At 57.5% G+C, this 19357-nt stretch overlaps 8 protein-coding genes across 8 annotated transcripts; 5 read left to right on the top strand and 3 right to left on the bottom strand.

The window, feature by feature from the left end:
* Positions 1-70: 70 nt before the first annotated feature.
* Positions 71-433, top strand: PG986_014728 (kinase-like protein; the record flags this gene model as incomplete). Its single annotated transcript, XM_066850950.1, has 1 exon — positions 71-433. The coding sequence occupies one exon, from the start codon at positions 71-73 to the stop codon at positions 431-433; it is 363 nt and encodes a 120-aa protein (XP_066693188.1).
* A 426-nt stretch (positions 434-859) lies between these two features.
* Positions 860-2558, bottom strand: PG986_014727 (uncharacterized protein; the record flags this gene model as incomplete). The annotated part of the gene is made up of 3 exons (XM_066850949.1): positions 860-1875; positions 1931-2260; positions 2321-2558. The coding sequence occupies 3 exons, from the start codon at positions 2556-2558 to the stop codon at positions 860-862; spliced, it is 1584 nt and encodes a 527-aa protein (XP_066693187.1).
* Positions 2559-3286: 728 nt separating this feature from the next.
* On the top strand, positions 3287-5611 carry PG986_014726 (uncharacterized protein; the record flags this gene model as incomplete). The annotated part of the gene is made up of 3 exons (XM_066850948.1): positions 3287-3575; positions 3635-3926; positions 3976-5611. 3 exons carry the CDS (start codon positions 3287-3289, stop codon positions 5609-5611), a joined length of 2217 nt encoding a protein of 738 aa, XP_066693186.1.
* A 722-nt stretch (positions 5612-6333) lies between these two features.
* Positions 6334-8080, top strand: PG986_014725 (FAD binding domain protein; the record flags this gene model as incomplete). The annotated part of the gene is made up of 5 exons (XM_066850947.1): positions 6334-6432; positions 6491-7003; positions 7071-7521; positions 7572-7748; positions 7812-8080. 5 exons carry the CDS (start codon positions 6334-6336, stop codon positions 8078-8080), a joined length of 1509 nt encoding a protein of 502 aa, XP_066693185.1.
* A 749-nt stretch (positions 8081-8829) lies between these two features.
* Positions 8830-10844, top strand: PG986_014724 (uncharacterized protein; the record flags this gene model as incomplete). Its single annotated transcript, XM_066850946.1, has 9 exons — positions 8830-8895; positions 8958-9050; positions 9104-9173; positions 9231-9626; positions 9679-9856; positions 9911-10024; positions 10085-10253; positions 10304-10579; positions 10818-10844. 9 exons carry the CDS (start codon positions 8830-8832, stop codon positions 10842-10844), a joined length of 1389 nt encoding a protein of 462 aa, XP_066693184.1.
* Positions 10845-10868: 24 nt separating this feature from the next.
* Positions 10869-12692, bottom strand: PG986_014723 (uncharacterized protein; the record flags this gene model as incomplete). Its single annotated transcript, XM_066850945.1, has 2 exons — positions 10869-12196; positions 12476-12692. 2 exons carry the CDS (start codon positions 12690-12692, stop codon positions 10869-10871), a joined length of 1545 nt encoding a protein of 514 aa, XP_066693183.1.
* Positions 12693-14388: 1696 nt separating this feature from the next.
* On the top strand, positions 14389-15903 carry PG986_014722 (uncharacterized protein; the record flags this gene model as incomplete). Its single annotated transcript, XM_066850944.1, has 1 exon — positions 14389-15903. The coding sequence occupies one exon, from the start codon at positions 14389-14391 to the stop codon at positions 15901-15903; it is 1515 nt and encodes a 504-aa protein (XP_066693182.1).
* A 390-nt stretch (positions 15904-16293) lies between these two features.
* On the bottom strand, positions 16294-18709 carry PG986_014721 (uncharacterized protein; the record flags this gene model as incomplete). The annotated part of the gene is made up of 2 exons (XM_066850943.1): positions 16294-18500; positions 18592-18709. 2 exons carry the CDS (start codon positions 18707-18709, stop codon positions 16294-16296), a joined length of 2325 nt encoding a protein of 774 aa, XP_066693181.1.
* Positions 18710-19357: the final 648 nt, after the last annotated feature.

Raw genomic sequence — 19357 nt, 5'->3', positions numbered from 1 at the left:
GCCGCCGCCTCTCCAAGCCGAGCACTTCTACGCTCCGCTGGTCCTGGGGATCTGGCGCGGCGACGCGGCCATGGTCCGGACGCTGCTCGCGCACGGCGCGGATCCGAACCTCGGGTACCACGCGCTCGAGCGCCGGCGGCGGGAGCGGTACCATGACGAGGATTCGCCGCTGTCCGAGACGCCCGTGGTCCGGTGCGGGCGGCCTGCGCAGCTGGCTATGGAGCTCGGGCGCGGCGAGATTGTGGGACTGCTGCTGGAGGCCGGGGCGGATGTTTGGCTGCCGCATTCGGACTGGGCCGTGCCGCCGGAGGAGTCGGATAAGTTGCCTACGGGCCATGCGTGTCCGTTGGTGCCGAGGAAGGTGTACCTGGAGGTTACAGCTGGGTTGAAGGAGGCGGTGGCATCCCGGACGGCTGACGTTGCAGGGGCCTGAGGCACCACAGATCTGAACAACGAAGTTGTATATGAACACACTTCTCGTCACTAGACCGGACTTAGTGAGCGAAACTGGCATGTTCAGTTATATTATATAATATGTGCTCGAACCGGTCGCAGCATGGCGCCTTTCTGTTCTCAATCAAAGGGGATACGGCCGCTCAGCCTAGGCTAAAGCCACGAGCCGGGAGAGTCTGAAAGAAATATAATCTAAAGGGCATTTGCTTTTATGTGGTATGATGTGTACCAACGCCCCGGCTGTTTATCATAATGGATCTCGTTTTATTCGCGCTTACCAGGATATGCTAATCTAGACACGATGGGCCAATCGTAGCTCATGCAGTCCGCAAACGCAATGAGACCGGCTTTAAGTAAGTCGGCAACTCCAAACCCTCTAGAAGAAGCCAGCACTGGAGAAGTCTACCTACTTGACCACCCGATGCACCTTCACCCGCAGCCCCTTCGAGTCCTCCGGCATGACCGGAACGACCGTATCGCTCGTAATCACCAAATCCGCCGCCGACGTCTCAAACAGCTCCAGCGCGCCCACGTCGTCCTTGCCGCGCACCTCGCTGGTCCCGTACACCCGGAACAGCGCCGCGAGCGTCAGATAGAGCTCCGCGTACGCGAGGTTCATGCCCAGGCACGCCCGCCCGCCCTTGCCGAACGAGACGAGGTACCGGTCCAGCCGCGGGTTCTCGACCCAGCGCTCGGGGCGGAAGGCGTGCGAGTCCGCGAACACGCGCTCGTCGTGGTGCACCAGGTTGCTCGTCATGCTCAGGGGCGTGCCCGGCGGGATGCGCCACTCGCGCCCGCCCGCGCTGTAGACGAGGGTCTCGTCGGGGCAGATGCGGTGGAGGCGGTGCGAGATGGCGTGGCTGAGGCGCACGCCTTCCTGGACCACGCCCGTTAGGAAGGGCAGGCGCTCGAGCGCGGCTAGACTGAGCGGCTGCGCCGGGTCCGGGATGGCGGCCTCGAGCTCCTTCTTCAGCTGTGTTAGGATGGCGGGCGAGGCGAGGGTGAAATACGTCGAGACGCCCAGTGCCCAGGCCGTCGTGATGGTGCCCGCGGCGACGACGACCTCGCCCTCCTGCCAGAGGCGGTCGCTCGACTTGTCGTAGTCGGACAGCTTGCTGTTGAGGATCTCGTGGAAGATGGTGCGCTGCGTCTTCTCGTACGAGTGCGTCTGGTGCGCGTGCTGGATCTCGGCGACCTGCTGCTTGACGTTGGTCTGGAGCTGCGCGTAGGCGCCCATGGCGGGGCTCAGTCGGAGCAGCCACGAGATCGGTAGCTTCCGGAGCATGTCCATCAGCCACGGGAAGTGCTTCAGCACGTGGCCGGACTTGCCGCCCTGCAGCATTGCGTCTCGGAAGGAGGGGTCGAAGTCTGGGGCCTGGAGACGGTCCTCGCTCCTTCCAAAGGCGTAGTACTCAACAATATCTACTCATGAGTCAGTGAGGCAAGATCTACTGTAGGTATGAAGAGCGTGTCTTACCGTTGGTCAACGCGGCATAAGCATCGTCGAGCTTCATTGTGGCCCCGCTCGTAGCGAACTCCTGCAGACGCCCCAGCAGAATGGCCATATTCCGGTCAACAAGTGGCTGTAAGGCCCGCACGCTCTGCTTCGAGAAGTACGGCGATAGCGCCGCTCTGCGCACGCGGTGCTCATCGTGCCCGAGAGTGCCAATCAGGCTCTCGTCGACGCCGAAGGAGCGGGTGATCCAATCCCACTTATCGCGCTTCCGCCCGCTGCCGGCGTAGATAGTGTCATAGAAGTCCGGGTCTACAATATGGATTTCATCCGGGTTGATGCGGATGATAGGGCCTTGCAAATCTGTCAGTATACCGGCTCATCAAAGCCCTGACGAACGGGGTCGGCACCCACCATATTGCTTGTGCAACCGACCGATCTTGAAGGTGTACTCGGGCTCGGCAACCACATCGTACCAGAACTCATACCAGTACGTCCACGCCGCCAGCCTCGGCCCTGGAAAATGCGCGATGGGACTCAAATACAGACGGTAGACGGTGAGGTACAGTATATAGATGATGGGGAATGCGATAAGGGATACCAGCGGCACAGACTGGCCGAGTACATCGATAGACGAGATTGATATGGACATGTTGACAAACAAATGTGTGAAGAGAAACGAGGAATTCAGAGGCCGGGGAAGCTTGGTGCGGGCTCTCTTGCAACCTAGCACCAGTGCAAGTAACGACCTCGGACTCCGACTCCCGAGCGGCGGACATGCATGTATGCGTATTTATGATCTATCCAGACGACACCTGCTGGCGCGGGATACTAGATGCCACAGTCAGTCCTCGGTGGGAATATTGGTTGCACCGATTGGCTGTCTTTGATAGGGGGTGGTGGATCCACTACTATTATTGAACTCGGGCCCGCTTGCAAAGATCTTGGTCGGTTCTTATCTTACGGCGTCACGGTGAGCATGCAGGTGGTCAGCACAACCATGCCCAGAGTCTTACATCAGCGGTACTTTGAGGCCAGTCAACACGAAACGGGCGGGACCGCGTCAGTAGCGCCGCGCGGGTCTGGGTTATTGGATCTCCGGGTTGCATGTGATACGTCACGTACCGCCTTACACGACATGTCAGGTATCTAGGTGGCTCGGAACGGCCTGCTCTGTACTCTCCCCCCCTCGCCTCTACGGAAGTTTGGAAATGGATCACCGTCTTGGCTGGATCGATGTAGATACCTGAAATAGACGTAAAGGGAGTTTGAAACAATTCCTCACAGGTACCCAAGTCAGACACCTGTCTTAAAGTAATAAAGCAGTTGCCGACGAATTCCTATTGCTATTACTTTGGTATTGAAAGCAAGCTTCCAGCCATGGAGCCGTTGTCGTACCAGTCGAAGCTTGTCCCCGCCGACGAAGCCAGTAGGACGGGCTGTTTCACCACGCTTCCCATTCGCATTCACCCCCGAGATGACCTAGCGGACGCAGCAAGCCACCGCTTTGTAAGAGACTGGGCGAGAGAGATTGGCGATGGCCGGGAGAAGAAAACGCATTTTTCTTTCTCGCCAGTGGGGAATTGGTCCTCACTCATATACCCGGAGGCTATCCCGGAGCGGCTGGGCGTGTTGGCCTACCTCTCCGACCTGGGCCTGATTCATGACGGTAAATTTGCCCTCACCCTTTTTCCTATCATGTGTAAGTTGGTTAACAGTCGTGTATAGATAAGGGCGAGGGCCTCAGCATTGAGGATGCTAAGGCCGAGAACGACGAACTTCATGCAGCTTTGGATCCGGATGATGAGCGAAGCCTGTCCCCGGACTCGCGAGCCATGAAGACCAAGAAGCTCGTCTCGCAGTGCATTCTTGAGTGTGTCAATCTCGACCATGAACTCGGTCTGAACATGCTCGCTGCATTTCGCGACGTCTGGCTGGCGATAAGCGAGAAGAACAGCGACAAGGAGGCGCAGACCATCGCGGAATACCTGCAGTATCGCAGCGAAAACGGTGGAATGCTGTGAGTAAAGCGAGCGCTTCTCCATCTTCCCAGGCTGACCATAATACAGTGTCTTCTGGCCTATGCTCCAGTTCAGCCTTGCGATATCCCTCTCCGAGGCCGACGGCAAGCTCGCGCAGCCTATGATTGATGCAGCCACTGAAGGCCTTCTGTTGGCCAACGATTACTTCAGCTGGGAGCGAGAATGCAGAGAACTGGAGTCCGGACATTCACAGCGGATTGTGAGTGCCGTTGAATTGTTTATCAGAACCGAAGGTCTTTCACCCGAGGCCGCCAAGGACGAAGTCAAACGAAGAATCATCAAGTCCGAGAGCGACTTTTGCCAGCGCCGTGATGAACTATACAGGGCCCAGCCAGATACGCCTGTGAAACTGAGGAGGTGGATTGATTGCGCCGGCTTGGCCGTGTCGGGGAATCACTACTGGTGCTCCGCTTGCCCGAGGCAGAATGCGTGGAAGAACAAGACTCTTGCCAACGGCACCAATGGTACTGATAATGCCATCAGCACCAATGGCACCAAGACCAATCACGGCGCCAATGGTGTCAACGGCACCATTGGCAACGGAACCAAAAGGGCATTTTCGCCGAGCACAGAAGACGATGCACCGACAAAGAAGAGGAAGAACTCATACGCCAACGTATCTGACCACAGCAACAGCAGCAGTCTTGACCACTACGACGTTTCCAGTTGCCCGCTCTACGAGCCCTCAAGTCTTGCCCTGGACGCGCCCGCAGACTACATCTCCAGCATGCCCTCCAAAGGCGTCCGAGGCGCCCTCATCGACGCCCTCAACACCTGGCTCCACGTCCCCCCGGCCGCAATCCAGCGCATCACCTCCGTAGTCAACACCCTGCACAACGCATCCCTCATTCTGGACGATCTCCAGGACAACTCCCCTCTGCGCCGGGGCCTGCCGGCCGCCCACGTCATCTTCGGGCCGGCCCAGTCCATCAACAGCGCGACCTTCATGTTCGTCCGCGCCGTGGGCCAAGTCGCGCACGGCCTGAGCCCCGCGGCCCTGACGGCGGTGCTCGAGGAGCTCGAGGGCCTCTACCTCGGCCAGAGCTGGGACCTGTACTGGAAGCACAACCTGGTCTGCCCGGGCGAGGCCGAGTACGTCAACATGGTCGATCACAAGACGGGCGGCATGTTCCGGATGCTGCTGCGGATGCTGCAGGCCGAGAGCGGCGCCGCAGCATCTACTACTACTACGACACAAACGCCACCGATGACGCCGCCGTCACCCCTGGACTTTGAGCGTCTCACCCTCCTCTTCGGCCGCTTCTTCCAGATCCGCGACGACTACATGAACTTCGGCGACTACGCCGCGCAAAAGGGCCTCTGCGAGGACCTCGATGAGGGCAAGTTCTCGTACCCCGTCGTCTACTGCCTCGCGCACCACCCGGAGTACCGGGGCCACATCCTGGGCGTGTTCCGGCAGCGGCCCACCTCGACCTCGAGCAACGGGTCGTCCCCGCCGCTGTCCAAGGAGTGCAAGGCGCACCTGACGGCGTGCCTGAAGAAGAGCGGGGCGTTCGACAAGACCCTGGAGTGCTTGCGGGACCTGGAGCGCGAGCTCGAGGGGGAGATTGGGCGGCTGGAGCGGGCGGCGGGGGAGGCGAATCCGATGCTGCGGCTGTGCCTTGCGAAGCTCAGTGTTAAGGGGATTGCTAGGGTCCAATAGGCGAGGTTATCTCATTGGCGCGGGTTACTCTGTAGTGCTGTAGTTACTTGATTTGTTGGCGTACATGAATGCAGATTTTACCAAGCATGCTATCCGGCATGCCCAATCAGGGGCTAACACCGGGTGAGAACCTGTCCCAAAAGCCAGCATACTTGTAAGCAGTACTCTCTAGTTGTGTCAGATTACGTGCAGCCCTCCACCAACCTCCTGCCAAGCCCGAAGCCAAGATTGGTTGGGTAATGATCCTTCATGGGTTTACTAGCTTACGCAAGAGAAGATTGGCAGGCATTACATTGGTGGAGGGTAGTGTCTTATCAGTCGAAAGCACTCCCGGGCCCAGCCATGACGGCTCTCACATCAGCCGCCGCATCTGCGGCCAAGATCAATAGTCAGACAGCCGATCGCCCGGGTGCCTAGACACCGAGTATACACGATACTCGCAGGGTCACATACGAATCCCACGTATGCGGTCAGCAATGCCGGGTCCGCCTTACGTGGGCGTAGTCCGGATGTACCCGACTGGCATATCTCGCCCTCGGGGGATTACCTGGCCCCAAGGCAAACCTGTTTGCATGTGAGACCTCAGGTGTTGGCCCCGGAAGATAAACGAGGACTTGACGTGGTTCGTACGGGTAGCCTTTCACGCTGCACTACAGTAACCACGTACCAGACGTGATTGTCAAACGCAAACATTGTGTGCGATCCATTGTAATTGAAGCAAAATGCGACAATCATGGCACCTGATCTGGCCCGGCGCTCTCTGTGCCTGTATTGGACGAAGCCAGGCTCTGGAAGCAGACTATGCCGCATGCAATAGCGCAGTACGTATCACCACGATGTAGCCCGGACACAAAGAAAGGGGCCATCTAACATGCGTAGTGTACCGCTCTATCTAGCCAAGGAATGTCGGTGACACCACTTGGCACCTATGTTGCACCATTCAGTCAGGAGTCTCTTCGAGTGTCGGAGGGCGATGGCAAACTGCTCTTTTGGGCGCAGCAGCAGCAATCCGCCAGGCCGGCCTGTCTTGTCTACGCCCGGTCCGCCGAGGAGATCGCCGCCGTGGTGGGGACGGCGCGGACTACCGGGTGCCCTTTCGCCATACGGGGCGGAGGACATTCCGATATCCCGGGGGCGAGCAACATCGACGGCGGCATCACGGTGAACATGGCCGGCCTCGGCGACGTTGTGGTGGACGAGAGCACCGGAGTGGCTCGGGTGGGCGCCGGCGCCAAATGGGGCGACGTATATGCGGAACTCGAGAAAACCAACCGGACGGTCGTGGGCGGCCGGCTGAGGGACGTGGGAGTAGGGGGACTGTTGCTGGGCGGGGGGCTAAGCCACTTCTCCGGCTTGCACGGCTGGGCTTGTGATAACGTTCGCAACTACGAGGTACTCACCGATGTCGATACGACACCATACCATCATGCCTGTGTTCTAACGCCTTCGTGTACCACAGGTTGTGCTTGCGAACGGCAGCGTCATCAACGTGTCGCAATCCACCCATACGGACCTGTACCGCGCCCTTCGGGGCGGCGGCAACAACTTTGGTGTTATCACACGATTTGACCTGGACATGTTTCCCCAAGGTCCGATATGGGGAGGTCTGCACGTGTGGCCGCTGCTGCCCTCGGTTACCTCCACCATCACGGGGGCGTTTGTCAAGTTTGCCCACGAGGCACCGTCCGACCCGCACGTGTCACTCTTTGCGGGCCTGGGATACATGCAAGGCAGCTTCGCCTGGGCCGTGGGACAGTACGACACGCTCGGTCGGGAGGAGCCTCCTACCTTTGCCCAGTTCCGGGATGATCCCGAGAGGTACGGGGCCAACAAGATTGCCAGCACCGCGCGGGTGACGTCGCTGACAGACCTTGCCAACGAGCTCAACCAGTCCGAGCCGCCGGGACGGCGTAGCAGATTCACGACGGCGACATTCATGGTTGATCAAAAGCTGTTACAGCAGATGGGGGCTTTTACGTGGAGCAGGTCAAAAAAGCGTTAGGGAACGGTTTGGACAGGGATGAAGGGTTTGCGCCAATGTTGGGAATCCAACCACTAACACGAAGCATCCTCAAGGAACAGGCAAAGCGCGGTGGGAACGTGATGGGCCTCGATGAGGAGGAGGGGCCACTAATGAGTGAGTAATATCTTCCCCCCCACCATAATCAGGCCGTTGCTGACGGCATCACTTCTACCAAAGTCTGCTCTTTTGGATGGGAGTGGTCCCACGAATCCGATGATGGGAGCGTCATTGCCGGGATCAAGGCTGTGCTGGAGCAGTCCATAGCAGCCGCCAAGGAGAGAGGGCTCTATCACCCGTTCAAGTACATGAACTACGCAGCCGAAGACCAGGATCCAATTGCGAGTTATGGGGTAGACAATGTCGAGTTCCTGAAGAAGGTCCAGAACATGTACGATGCCGATGGGCTGTTTAGGGAGCTAGTCCCTGGGTGGTTCAAGGTCGTGTAATTGGTACCCCTTGCCCTCCACATGCTGTGTTACATAATACAAGCAAGAAGAGCACTTGTGAAAAAAACCTCGGCCACGTGAATATTTTCAGAGAACATGGCATCACAGTGATACGTCACTGCCCTAGCCTGATGTTGCCAGGTCTTGGCCTGACGGGTGATGACGTGGTAAATGTCGTGGTCTAGGCCTTGCATGTTGACGAACTAATTCGCCTCGGCACGTAGCTTCTTGGGCGTCTGCAGTCATACTTGGAAGGATTCTAGGCCTTTGACAGCTCGCACACCATCTGCGGGGCGTTACACCGGATGGGAAAGATGTAACCTAAGACATGACTGCATGACAAACGCCGACGTTGGCGGCTTGTTCGTCCGCCATCCCCCCGCAGTAAGCACGGGAACTGGACCCGACTTCAACTACTGAAGCCTGGACTCCGACTAAGCACTACGTCCTTCGGTACCAGACTGCAGATGCTGCGCAACGATACACCAACTTGTCTCACGCCCGAGCCTTTGGGCGCGATAAGGAGCCCAAATAGTGTCCTGCACGCATGCATGTCATTCTGCACTGTATTTTCACCATGCGGACCAGGCCCCAGGGGGGACTTGCAACCGCCAGAATCGTGCGATATTGACTATGGTACCAATTTGACGTTGATGTTCTTCTTGTTTCCCCGTGATACTGGTACAGCGATTGACTGTTCATCTCCCCTTCTATTACTGTTTCACTAATCGCCAAAACCGACACCTATCATGGCAGTACTGTCTCTGTTACCAGCTTGGAGCTGGGGACAGCAAGTCGGCATTATATTGGGCATCGTAAGTTGTGTCATTCGGTCTTTAGGGTTGCCTATATTCTCTGATCTATCTAATAATCAAAGTTTGTCCTCGCTACGGCAGCAGTAGTGGTATATGGCTGCTTCTTCCACCCAATATCCCATGTGCCCGGGCCATTTCTGGCCAAATTCTCTCCGGTGCGTTTTCATACAAAAGCCTCGTTAAGTAACTTGTTCCTAACAATCCCCAGCTATGGATTATGAGGGCGTTGTACCGCCTGCGTTTCAACTCGGAATTACAGGCACTCCACCAGAAATATGGTAAGATGGTCGTCCATGCCATGACGTTTCCGAGAAACGCAACTGACACAGTCCTAGGACCTGCGGTACGGATTGGCCCCAATGAAGTATCATTTGCCTCCCTGGAGGCCGAGACCACAATCTACGCAAAGCAAGAGGACGGCCGGTTCTCCAAGGATGGGACCTTCCTGACGCTCTTCTCGGACCTGGTTCTAAACGCGCCCACCCTCATCACCATACCGGATCCGGCACTCCACAGGAGACTGCACAAAGTGATTGAGCAAGCATTCACGCCTCAAGCGCGTGCAAAGCAGGAGCCTATCCAGAAGCTCCATATCGATATGGCCATTTCCGAGATGGACGAGAATGTAGAAAGGGGAAGTGTGATGGATCTCGCGGACACGCTGGAAACGATGTTCTGGGAAATCATTGGGGACCTGGCTTTCGGGGAGCCGCTCATGTCCGGAAAGCGCCGTGAGTCGCGAAGGGGCCTGTTTAAAACGACAGAGAGCTAACCTGAGGTCAGCAACGTACGAGGCCTTGAAGAAACGCGGTAAAGCATCTATGCCCATGATCGAAGCGCTGAGCTTCTGCCTCACAATGCCCGGAATCGCGCAAGCGCTGCAGCTCGCCAGGGGACTTGTCACAGCAGTAACACCGTCCTCGCAGCTCTCCAAGCTTGTACCGTCGACCAAACTACGCGAGTAAGTATGCATCCCGTGCTTTTCATACCGGTACTCCCGCTGACTTTCCCACAGCTGCATCGAACGGCAAGACGGCAGAGAGGACTTTCTCACCGCCATCATGGGCAGCGAGAAGCAAGGCCTGACACTCGACGCGGATGCCTTCTTCAGCAACGCCATGGGCCTGACGTTAGCAATCTGACCACCTGCCCAAACACAGAGCTTTTACTGACAGGCAGGCACACCAAGACTGGCCGGCTACCAGACTACGGCTACAACATTGGCCGCCACGTTTTACCACGTTCTGCGCTATCCCGATGCCTATCGCCGGCTCTGTGTCGAAGTCCGCTCCAGCCTCGCCAGTGAAGACGACATCACCGGGGAACGGCTTGCCCGCCTCCCCTTCCTCAACGCCTGCGTCCGCGAGACCTTGCGTCTGCTCCCCCTGCCAACGGCAAGACGGCGCAGCGCACCGCGCCCGAGGGCACCATAGCGGGGCTCTACATCCCCGCCGGCACCATCGTCTCGGCCGACCTGTACACGATCCAGCGGTCGCCGGAGCACTTTGCCGACCCCGCTGCCTTCCGCCCGGAAAGGTGGTTAGACGGTGCGGAAAAAGAGCGCCGAGTTCCACGCCGACAACCCGGCCGCTTACCGCCCTTTTCTGATTGGGAGCAGGGCGTGTATTGGCCGGCACATGGCGCAGCAGAGCATTCGGCTCATTGTGGCGAGTTTGCTGTGGAGGTACGACTTTGAGCTCCTGGATCCGGAGGGGTTTGTTTGGGAACGAGACGCAGGTAGCAGCCTTATTTACACTGACTATAAGGTCAATGTTCATGTGAAGAGAATCGGCGGTAGGGAATAAGGGGTACGGCATGGATTAAAATCCTTTTGTTAATTCGGCCTAAATATCACACTACCATGTTGAAGCCGTTGCGCCGTATTGATCTAGGTCCTATGATCCACTCTTAAACCTATTCAGTTCTCTGCTGGTGGTGATGATGATTAGTATAAAGTTACTAGTCTACGACATTCAATGAATAGTGAATTCTTCCTCGGTCAATTCTCCTGTTTCCCAAGCTTCGATAACTTCCCCTTTCGTAATCCCAGGCACATAACACTCTCCTACCAGCCTGTACCTACTACCTGAACCCTTCCTGAGAATGAATGGCACCATGCAACCAAATAGTACGCATACGATGTCGCCTTGGTCCACGGCCTTGGGTCCCAGTCCGATGTGTCCTTGCCTCGTGACGAAAGGCTTTCGATATGGACTCCATATCCCTCCTGCGTCAATGAAACGGGCCTCTTCGCCTGCAACGTCCTGCCGTCGTGGCGACTCGGAGAGAACAGGCTGAGACGCAGGTGAATGGGCCGGACGAAATCCGCATCTACGAGCATAAGCTTCAAAGTCTGCCATCTCGCCCATAAACATCCCGCACGTCATTGTCATAACAAAGGCCTCGGTCCGCCTCTGGCCTGGCGGGTACCGAACGCTAGTCACATCTTCGTGGCTGGCTAGGAGGCCTGCGAGGCATTCCACAAGACCTCGACGCTCGGGATCCTCGCCACGCCACATATGTCTGTCCATCTGTGGGCCAATGTCTGAGACGATGTCGAACTGGATTCCTGTGACGACAAGGGACCGCTGCGGCTCAAAGATCCTGTACCTTGCGGGGTGTACCAGAGAGGCCTTGAAGGTCCTGCCTCTGATCCCAGCCCAGAGCATATTCGCCGCGGGCGGCTCGTGCCACCGCGGGGCGAAGGATGGGAGAGGGTCGGTGTCGACGCCCTGAGCGTCGTTGTGGTGGACCGCGGAAAGGAGCTGCAGTGAGTTGCATTCCCGAAGAACGCTCATGGCAATCCTGGCGCTCATTTCGTCTTGCGACAAGCCGTAGTCGGGATCCATCAAAAGGGCGCCGCTCGTCGTGAAAGCAGAGGGGTGCGACAACAAGGCATACACTTTGTCAAGCATGTTGGTTGTATTGAAGCACCTGGCTTCTCCCAGAGTCTCAACGAGCGACCGGCGACGGCCGCTCGGAGAGAAGAGCCAGTAGAGGTCGACACATCGCTGCAAACCCTCGGTCATATCGAAGTGCTCCGCAAACGCGGATGCTCTATCGTCAATGCAGCCGGCGACGTCGGCAAGTTGTTGCCATGGGATCGTTCTTGTGCCGCATAGCACCGTCGCATCGGTTGCCAACCCAGCTTCCTGGATGACCCAGACTCTCGTAAACCAAGGCGAACTGAAGACCCTGGACAGGTTCTCCCAAAGTTCCCGTTCGATGGCGCTGAGTTGTGAAAGCCCCTCTGGGTCAGCATACTCCACCAGTCCAAACCACTCCAGATCGTTCGAGATCTCTCTCCGAGACGGTATTTCAAGTTGCTTTGGCCGGAACCGCGGATAGGTGTGCGTCGCAATCTGTTTGGCAAGGTCGAAAGCACCACCGGCGATACCCCCCTGATCTGAACCAAGCCAGATAATGACTCCTGTAGCCAGCGAGTAGATTTGGCCCATTAGAGCGACTTGGTGGTTCTTCTCTCTAACATCGCCCCTCTGGTTGATACATATTGCATCCGCCCAGACCAGCTTTTGAGCGGATCTATCACGCAGTGCGAGGAGGGCACTGTGTAGGCTACTTTGTATCGTCAAAGGTGCGCCATTGCAGATAATGTTCATACTGGTGTTTGAGGTGCCCCAGACATAGGATAGTGCTGTATACGGTGCACAATTACGAAGGGGGGCGACCTGTAGGGATACACTGATCACGTCGGGTGGCTCGCCTGGGCTCAGCTCAAGCAGCCCGATATATTCGCCCCGTGGAATGGCGGTGTAAACATACTCGGCACTTGTCATGATGTGTCAGGATGCGTCCCTTTGTATACAGATAGAGAGTGCTGCTCGGCAGTTATCTCACAGCGAATAGATATAGATCCGCACTGTTTTGTCACCCCTTTTCCGCTACCCCGCCCCTTTGCCGCAACAGATATCCGCTTGAAGCGGAAAGGAACATGTAACTTAGCCAGCCAGCAGGCCGGTTCTCTTGGATATCTACGAGAAGTTCCGTCTATAGCAAGTGTGTTCGAAGGCGTGGCGGAACAACCCAATCTCGGTCCGCGTGGTCTTCTTTAGCCGGGCCTTAGCAATCAGCCACGCATTCTTAAACGCAGGATTTGGATGTAAATATTTGACTATATAGGTATCCATACATGTATCCATATAACCACCGTATCCATTCCCCCTACCCCTAGAATCCTCCATGTAACCACAGCGCAGCCATACGAGATCTCTTCCTCAGGCTTTGTGCTACGTGTAGGCAAGAACGGCAGAATAGGACTTGCCCACTTTCGCTCAAGAACTCAGTGTACCGGCATGGTCTGCCATTGAGTGGGCGCATCTTCGATAGAAGGCTCACGTAAGAAGGTGGGAGGATTGGACAGCGAAACCGATTCGGCATTTGTGCGTCCTGCCGCTCCTAGCGCTATGGCGGTGGCTATGCCTTGCGCTGGTGCCTACAGCTGCAGGCAAATACCGGTTGCAACCAATCGCGTGGAAGCATGCGAAAAGATGGGCTTGCACAAGAACGTTTCAGCTGCCAAGATTCACTACTAGAAGCTGCTGCAGCCGAGGCTGGCTATTTAATACCTGAAGTGGGATGATGATTGCTCCTTTGCTCGCTTCTTGGTATTTCAAATTTTCATCGCGATAGGCAAAGTGGCGGGGGCGTAGGCACCAGACGGCCACAGACTGCGGTACTTCCAGCAATGGATACCATCATCCCCGGCAATGATTCAGAAGCAGTCCAGCTCTCACGGCGACCCTGGCTAGAGACCCCTCTGGATCCTACCAAGTCCCAAATCCGCCTCCTGACACTGCGCCGCGGCCGGACCCCAGACCCCATCCTCGTCGACCTCCACGTGGTCTCACTGGACCCCTTCTGCTCCTCTAACAACTCCTCAAACACCAACTTCGAGACCCTCTCCTACGTCTGGGGCGACCCCTCCAAGACGGAACCCATAACCGTCTCCGGCGTCCCCTTCGCCGCGACGCGCAACCTCGCCGAGTTCCTGCGCTGCCTGCGCCTCCCCAACGCCGAGCGCGTCGTCTGGGCCGACGCCATCTGCATCGACCAGACCAGCGTCGCGGAGAAGAGCCACCAGGTCGGCCTCATGGCGCGCATCTACCGGCAAGCTTCCAAGGCCGCGATCTGGTTCGGGCACTTCGCGGACTCGTGGCAGGATGGCATTGTCACGGCGGTGCAGGAGGCCGATGAGGAGGCGACGGCGTACGTGCCGACGTCGCGGATGACGGCGCGGATGTGGGATGAGGCGGAGAGGTACTGCGCCGCGCAGAAGGATCGATTCCTGAGCGTGGGCGGGAAGCTGCTGCCCAGGCCGGCTCACGATATCACCAGTTATGATGATGGAGAAGACGCCCCGCTGGAGGAGCTCCTCTTCGAAACCCTCAGCATCCTCGACTCTTTGGTTAGGGAAAGCACCTCTGGGAATTCCCGCTCCTGTACCGCGACCCCAGCACCCGCTCCGGCCTCGCCATGAACCGGAAATGGCCGCTGACCCTCGACTGCGCGCGCTGGCTCCTGACGCGGCCCTGGTGGTCGCGGGTCTGGACCCTGCAGGAGGCGGTGCTGCCGCGCGTCGACGCTGTCGTTTATATCGGCACGTTGCCCGTGCGTTTCTCGCGCATCGTTAACGGCGGACACGCCTTCTCGGATCATTGGCTCGGGGATTGCTGCAAGCGCGTCTGTAACCTGGCGGCGGCGAGGTACCAGAGGTTTCCGCACCGGCATTGGTTGTCGGCGCAGCAGGTCCATGGGCACCGGCGGCATTTTTCTCCCTCCTCCGATTCCTCTGGCGGCATCTCACCACTCGCAAAGGGACAGAAGGGAGGAAATTGCGACAATAACGACGCCCCCTTCATCAGCATCATCGAAGCCATCAGCTCGACCCAATGGCGCCGCGCCACCGACCCCCGCGACCACTTCTTCGGCATCCTGGGCCTGTTGCCCCAGGCGTGGCACTCCTACTTCCAAGAAGTCGGGTACGGGCGCAGCGCCGGATCACTGTTCGCGCAGTGCACGAAGCTGTTGTACGTCAACGACGGGCATCTACGACAGCTCGGCTGCGTCATCGGCACCCGAAGGTCGGAGGTGCAGGGTTTGCCCACGTGGGCCATCGATCTCAGTCGGGGCCTCGGTCATGACCAGGACGGCGCCGACCGTTGGGCTCTGTACGACGCGTATCCGGGGTCGGAGTATGACGACGACACGTCGGGGGTCAAGTTCATGAAGGACCTGCAGGATCCCGCGCTGAGAGTTCGAGGAATTTGCGTCGGTACTGTGGCCGCCTGCGCGAGCGGCGCGAACAAAAGCAGCTGGAGCAGCAACGCCAAGAACCCCGGGCCGAAGCCAATCGTGGATCAAGAAGAAGTCCAACAAACCCTAGACCTCGTGACCGAATGGAAGTGCCTCTACGAAGCGCGCCGCCGCCCGCACCCGAATCCTGACCACAGCCCAACATCTAATAGCGTAGACGACGACATCGACGACCCCTTCTGGCGCACCGCCCTCATGGACCGCGACATCTGGCGCTACTGGCTCCACAAGCGCCGCCCCCTCCCCGCCGCCAAACTGCGCGACATCCGGTCGTGGTTCCGCCACTTCGCCGCGACGGCCGACTGCCGCGACCTCGCGCCGGACCAGCAGCTGGGCGCCGCGGGGCGCGGGACGTACCACTACCGCGCCCTGGCCCTGAATATGGAGAAGTGCCGGTTCCTCTGTACCGACGACAACAGGCCAGGGCTGGGGCCTCACGAAGCAGCTGTGGGAGATGAGATCTTCATCTTGGCGGGTTGTCGGTCGCCTGCGGTACTTCGACCGATTATCAACGGCGGTGACACGGAGGGAGCGCAGAAACCCTTGAAGAGGAGGGACGGGAAAGCGACGAAAACCAAGAAATACCGATTCGTCGGCCTATGTTTTGTAGACGGATGGATGTACGGCAAGGCAGCATCACAGCAACGATCGTGGCAGTCATTAGAGCTATATTGATAGACAATAGCAGTACCGTAATTGTATCTCGTTCGTCGCTAGAAATAGAGACGCTGTGGCTATTCCCTCGTAAAGCTTGGTATACACTTCGCTTCTTATCTACTTGTTGGTTGCCCTTATCAACCAGCTATTCCCTTCCGTCCTTGACAAAGCGCCTGAAACGCCGCCCCTATTTTATGTTCCCTTGTAAAACTCCTGAAAATGCTCATGCACAGTTGGGTATGAAGAATAATGCAATGCCGCCAAAAAAAAAAAACCCGACAAACTCCCAGTCTTTTTCTTCATCCCGTACACCTCCCTCGGTTTGGTATGGTGTATGTGGTGTCGGCGAACTTCCCTCTCTCCCTGAGCAGTCTTATGCTGCGTACTTGCGTACGGGGGCAGCTGCCTTCATTCCAAGTCCTCCAGGGTTCGGTACTTCATCTCGAGCACCCACTTGTCGTCGAAGTCGATTCCGCGGCGCAATCTAGTCGCAGCTTTCCGCCAGATGCTGGCGCCAAGTCCGATATCCGCGAGGTAGAACTTCCACTCCTCCACCATCAAGTCGCCGTCATCCTGTCCGATCTCCACGGCCTTCAGCAGTCCTTGCTTGGGGGCACCCAGAGCGACAACGTAGCGGGGATGCACGTATAGCTTGGCGCCGTCAATGACATTGACCGTGCCCTTAGTCGGGTCTACGCCGCTGGGGATGTCGATCGCGAGAACGAAGGCCTCGTTGCGGTTCGCCCACTCCATGAGCTCGTACGTCGTGGCTTGGTCGCTCGGACGCAGCTCTTCGAACGTGATCGAAAGACCGAGTAGAGCATCGATGATGAGCGTGACAGAGACCTGTGATGAGGCCGCCAAGCTTGTAGCGTTCTTACTAAGGTTCTCAAATAGCTGCGCCTTGGAGCATACAGCGCCGCCAAAGTTGCGGAAGAGCCGAATCTGGCGTCGGAATTCCTCGATGAGCTCCTTTTCACGCTCAATACCGACCACACAGACCAGGACGTTAATCCCGCGGTTCCGCAGATGCCGAGCGGCGGAGATAGCTCGGATACCGGACTTGTTGTTACCAGCCAAGACAACAATGGTGGGCGCGTTGGGAGGCGAAGCAGTGGCGCTGCGAAGTTTGATGGCGGGATCATCAAGCGCAGTCAAGGCCACCTCAGCCACGCTGCGGCCTGCGTTCTCGGCCATCAAGTCCTCGCTCAACCCGATCTCGTTATGGGCAATGTTCTCCAGATTCAACATCTGGAGATGCGTCACCGTCTCTATGCGTCGGTTCAAAGGCACGGCGTAGAACCCCTCTCCACTTATCGGCAGGGGTGGTTGCTTTTCAGTGTTAGCACTCCTGCGTATGCCTGAATGCGTGCGGAAATGCACCTGGTATGCAAGGTTGTCGGCGGGCTGTCTTACATTGGAGTTGCCACGACTTGGTCCTCCCATGCCTTGTACCGCACTGGTACTCGCCTTACGAGACTGGGACCGCCTGGAGTTGGACATCCGTGAGTCGCCTCGCATACGAGAGTTTCGGCCGCTGCCTTCCCGCCCACTCATTTGCTTTTCACCACCGTTAACGGTTGCGTCATCCGCCTCGCTTTTCCAGAAATCGTCGGGTGTCTCCTTCAACTTCGGTGTGGTCGACGGGACGTCCAGCACGTTTTCCGTATAGTGTAGGTTCTTGCCGCCCGCCGTTCCTGGCTTGGGTCTCGGTAACCGGTTATGTGACACGAGACGTTCAGCGTCATCGACCTTATCCTGTTGCCGCATCTCGTCGAATATGGTCCGCTTATCGAACTTAGCCAAGCTTCCCTCGAAATCGAAGTCGCCGGCCTCCTGAACGTCAGTCACATCCTCCGAGGCCCAACCATTATCGGCGTTTGGCGGCTGGCGGCCCTTCTGGCTCTTCTTAAGGGATGCGAAAGGCTGGAAAGACTTGGTGGACTGCAGTATCGGGGTCTGTCGCCATCCGGGTCCTTGCTCAGTAGGCTTAGCGCTAGAGGTGGGCGTGGCATCGCCGTCATTCTTGCGGTTTCCGTTGCGACCACCCCTACGTTGTCGCTGCCGAGACTTCTTACTCTTGGCAGTTGCTTGCCCATCAACAGCCTGAGGGGCGGTCGGGGTGGCATTCAGCGCTTCGTCGTCCTCGGTCGTGTCGTTCTGGTCCAGGTCGTCTCCGACGGCGGGTGACTTCCCTGCGGGAGCATTGCTGGCATTGGCATCGATAGTCAACTTGTTAAGTGCTCTCGCTAGAGGCGTGGTCTCCAGGACGGCGGTATCAGGGCGCTTAGCTGGGCTGGGACCGGAGGATCGTGCTGGGCGAGGCGAGACGATGGACGGGGGATCGCGCTTTTCGCTCGTGTTGGGAGGTTGGGGGTTGCGATTTTCGTCATTGCGGATCGAGGTCGGTCTTCTTCCGATGTTGATGATGGCCGGGTCTTGAAAGCTCGCGTTAGATGGCTTTGGGGGCGCCGGGGCTGCAGCAACATCAGCATGGACCGTGTTTGGCGGTGGCTGTTCGTTGTACGACTGCTGTGGCGTCTCTCTGATGTCCTTGATTAGAGCCGGGTTCAGGTCCAAGGTCGACAAGTGCTGGCCGGTATTCAAGATGTGGACTGCATGTACAAAGCGGTGTCAGCAGCCCTCATGCGGACAAGGGGATGTCGATGCATCGCATCGGGATGGAGAGTGAATAATCGGACGTACCTTGGTGCAGGGCCAGCAGCTGGTTGGGGACGATGGAATAGATGGTGCCCACCAATGTCAAATCCTTAGGTTCGTTCAAGATCACCGTCATACGCATTCCCAAGAACTGGTCGGCCATGGTGGGCAGTTGGAGGGGAGAGAGGGCGAGGGAGAGAGAAAGAGTTGAATGTTAAGAGATGCGCATGTGCCGACTTCACAGATTGACAGATGAACTCGAGGGCGGGACGGATGGTGGTTGCTCGACTTTGACCGAAAGGCTGGAGGGATGGCAGGCCCACGATAGTGTACTCGAGGGTCAGTAAGGTACGAGTCACTTTTAATTTATCTTTGGAGCTTATCGAACCTTTTGGACGTGGGTTCAAGGTTAGGTATCCAGGCAATGGAGGGGGCAAATGGAACTTGGCAAGTTTAGCTCCTGGGGGCGGCGGTTGCAGCTGCTTCTGCTGCTTATCGATAAGCAAGTACCGGTACCTCTAGAGAGCCCGATCGCTGCCTAGCTTCTCCCCTCGGCCACTACCTCCCCCTATTCTGAGCCGAGTTTTGAATAGGGTTAGCCTGTGGAAGGATTACTCAGTCATCGGGAACAGAACAGCGGTGTTAGACAGGCCCTTCGAAAAGCCTTGGATCGGCGTGGTATACTTGGACAATATATTCATTACATCTACATCAGTTCCGTTGCTGCCAGTCGCACTCGCAGCCATAACCACCAAAGTCCCGCCGCTAACAGCAACGTCGTATCAACGCGCCCACAGGTATCTCGTCATTT

This window comes from Apiospora aurea, assembly GCF_038362705.1.
Source record: "Apiospora aurea strain CBS 24483 chromosome Unknown utg000010l_segment0_segment0, whole genome shotgun sequence".
Classification (NCBI taxonomy): domain Eukaryota; kingdom Fungi; phylum Ascomycota; class Sordariomycetes; order Amphisphaeriales; family Apiosporaceae; genus Apiospora; species Apiospora aurea.
Note: the sequence above shows the minus strand (reverse complement) of the source record. Positions and strands in the feature narration are given on the sequence as shown.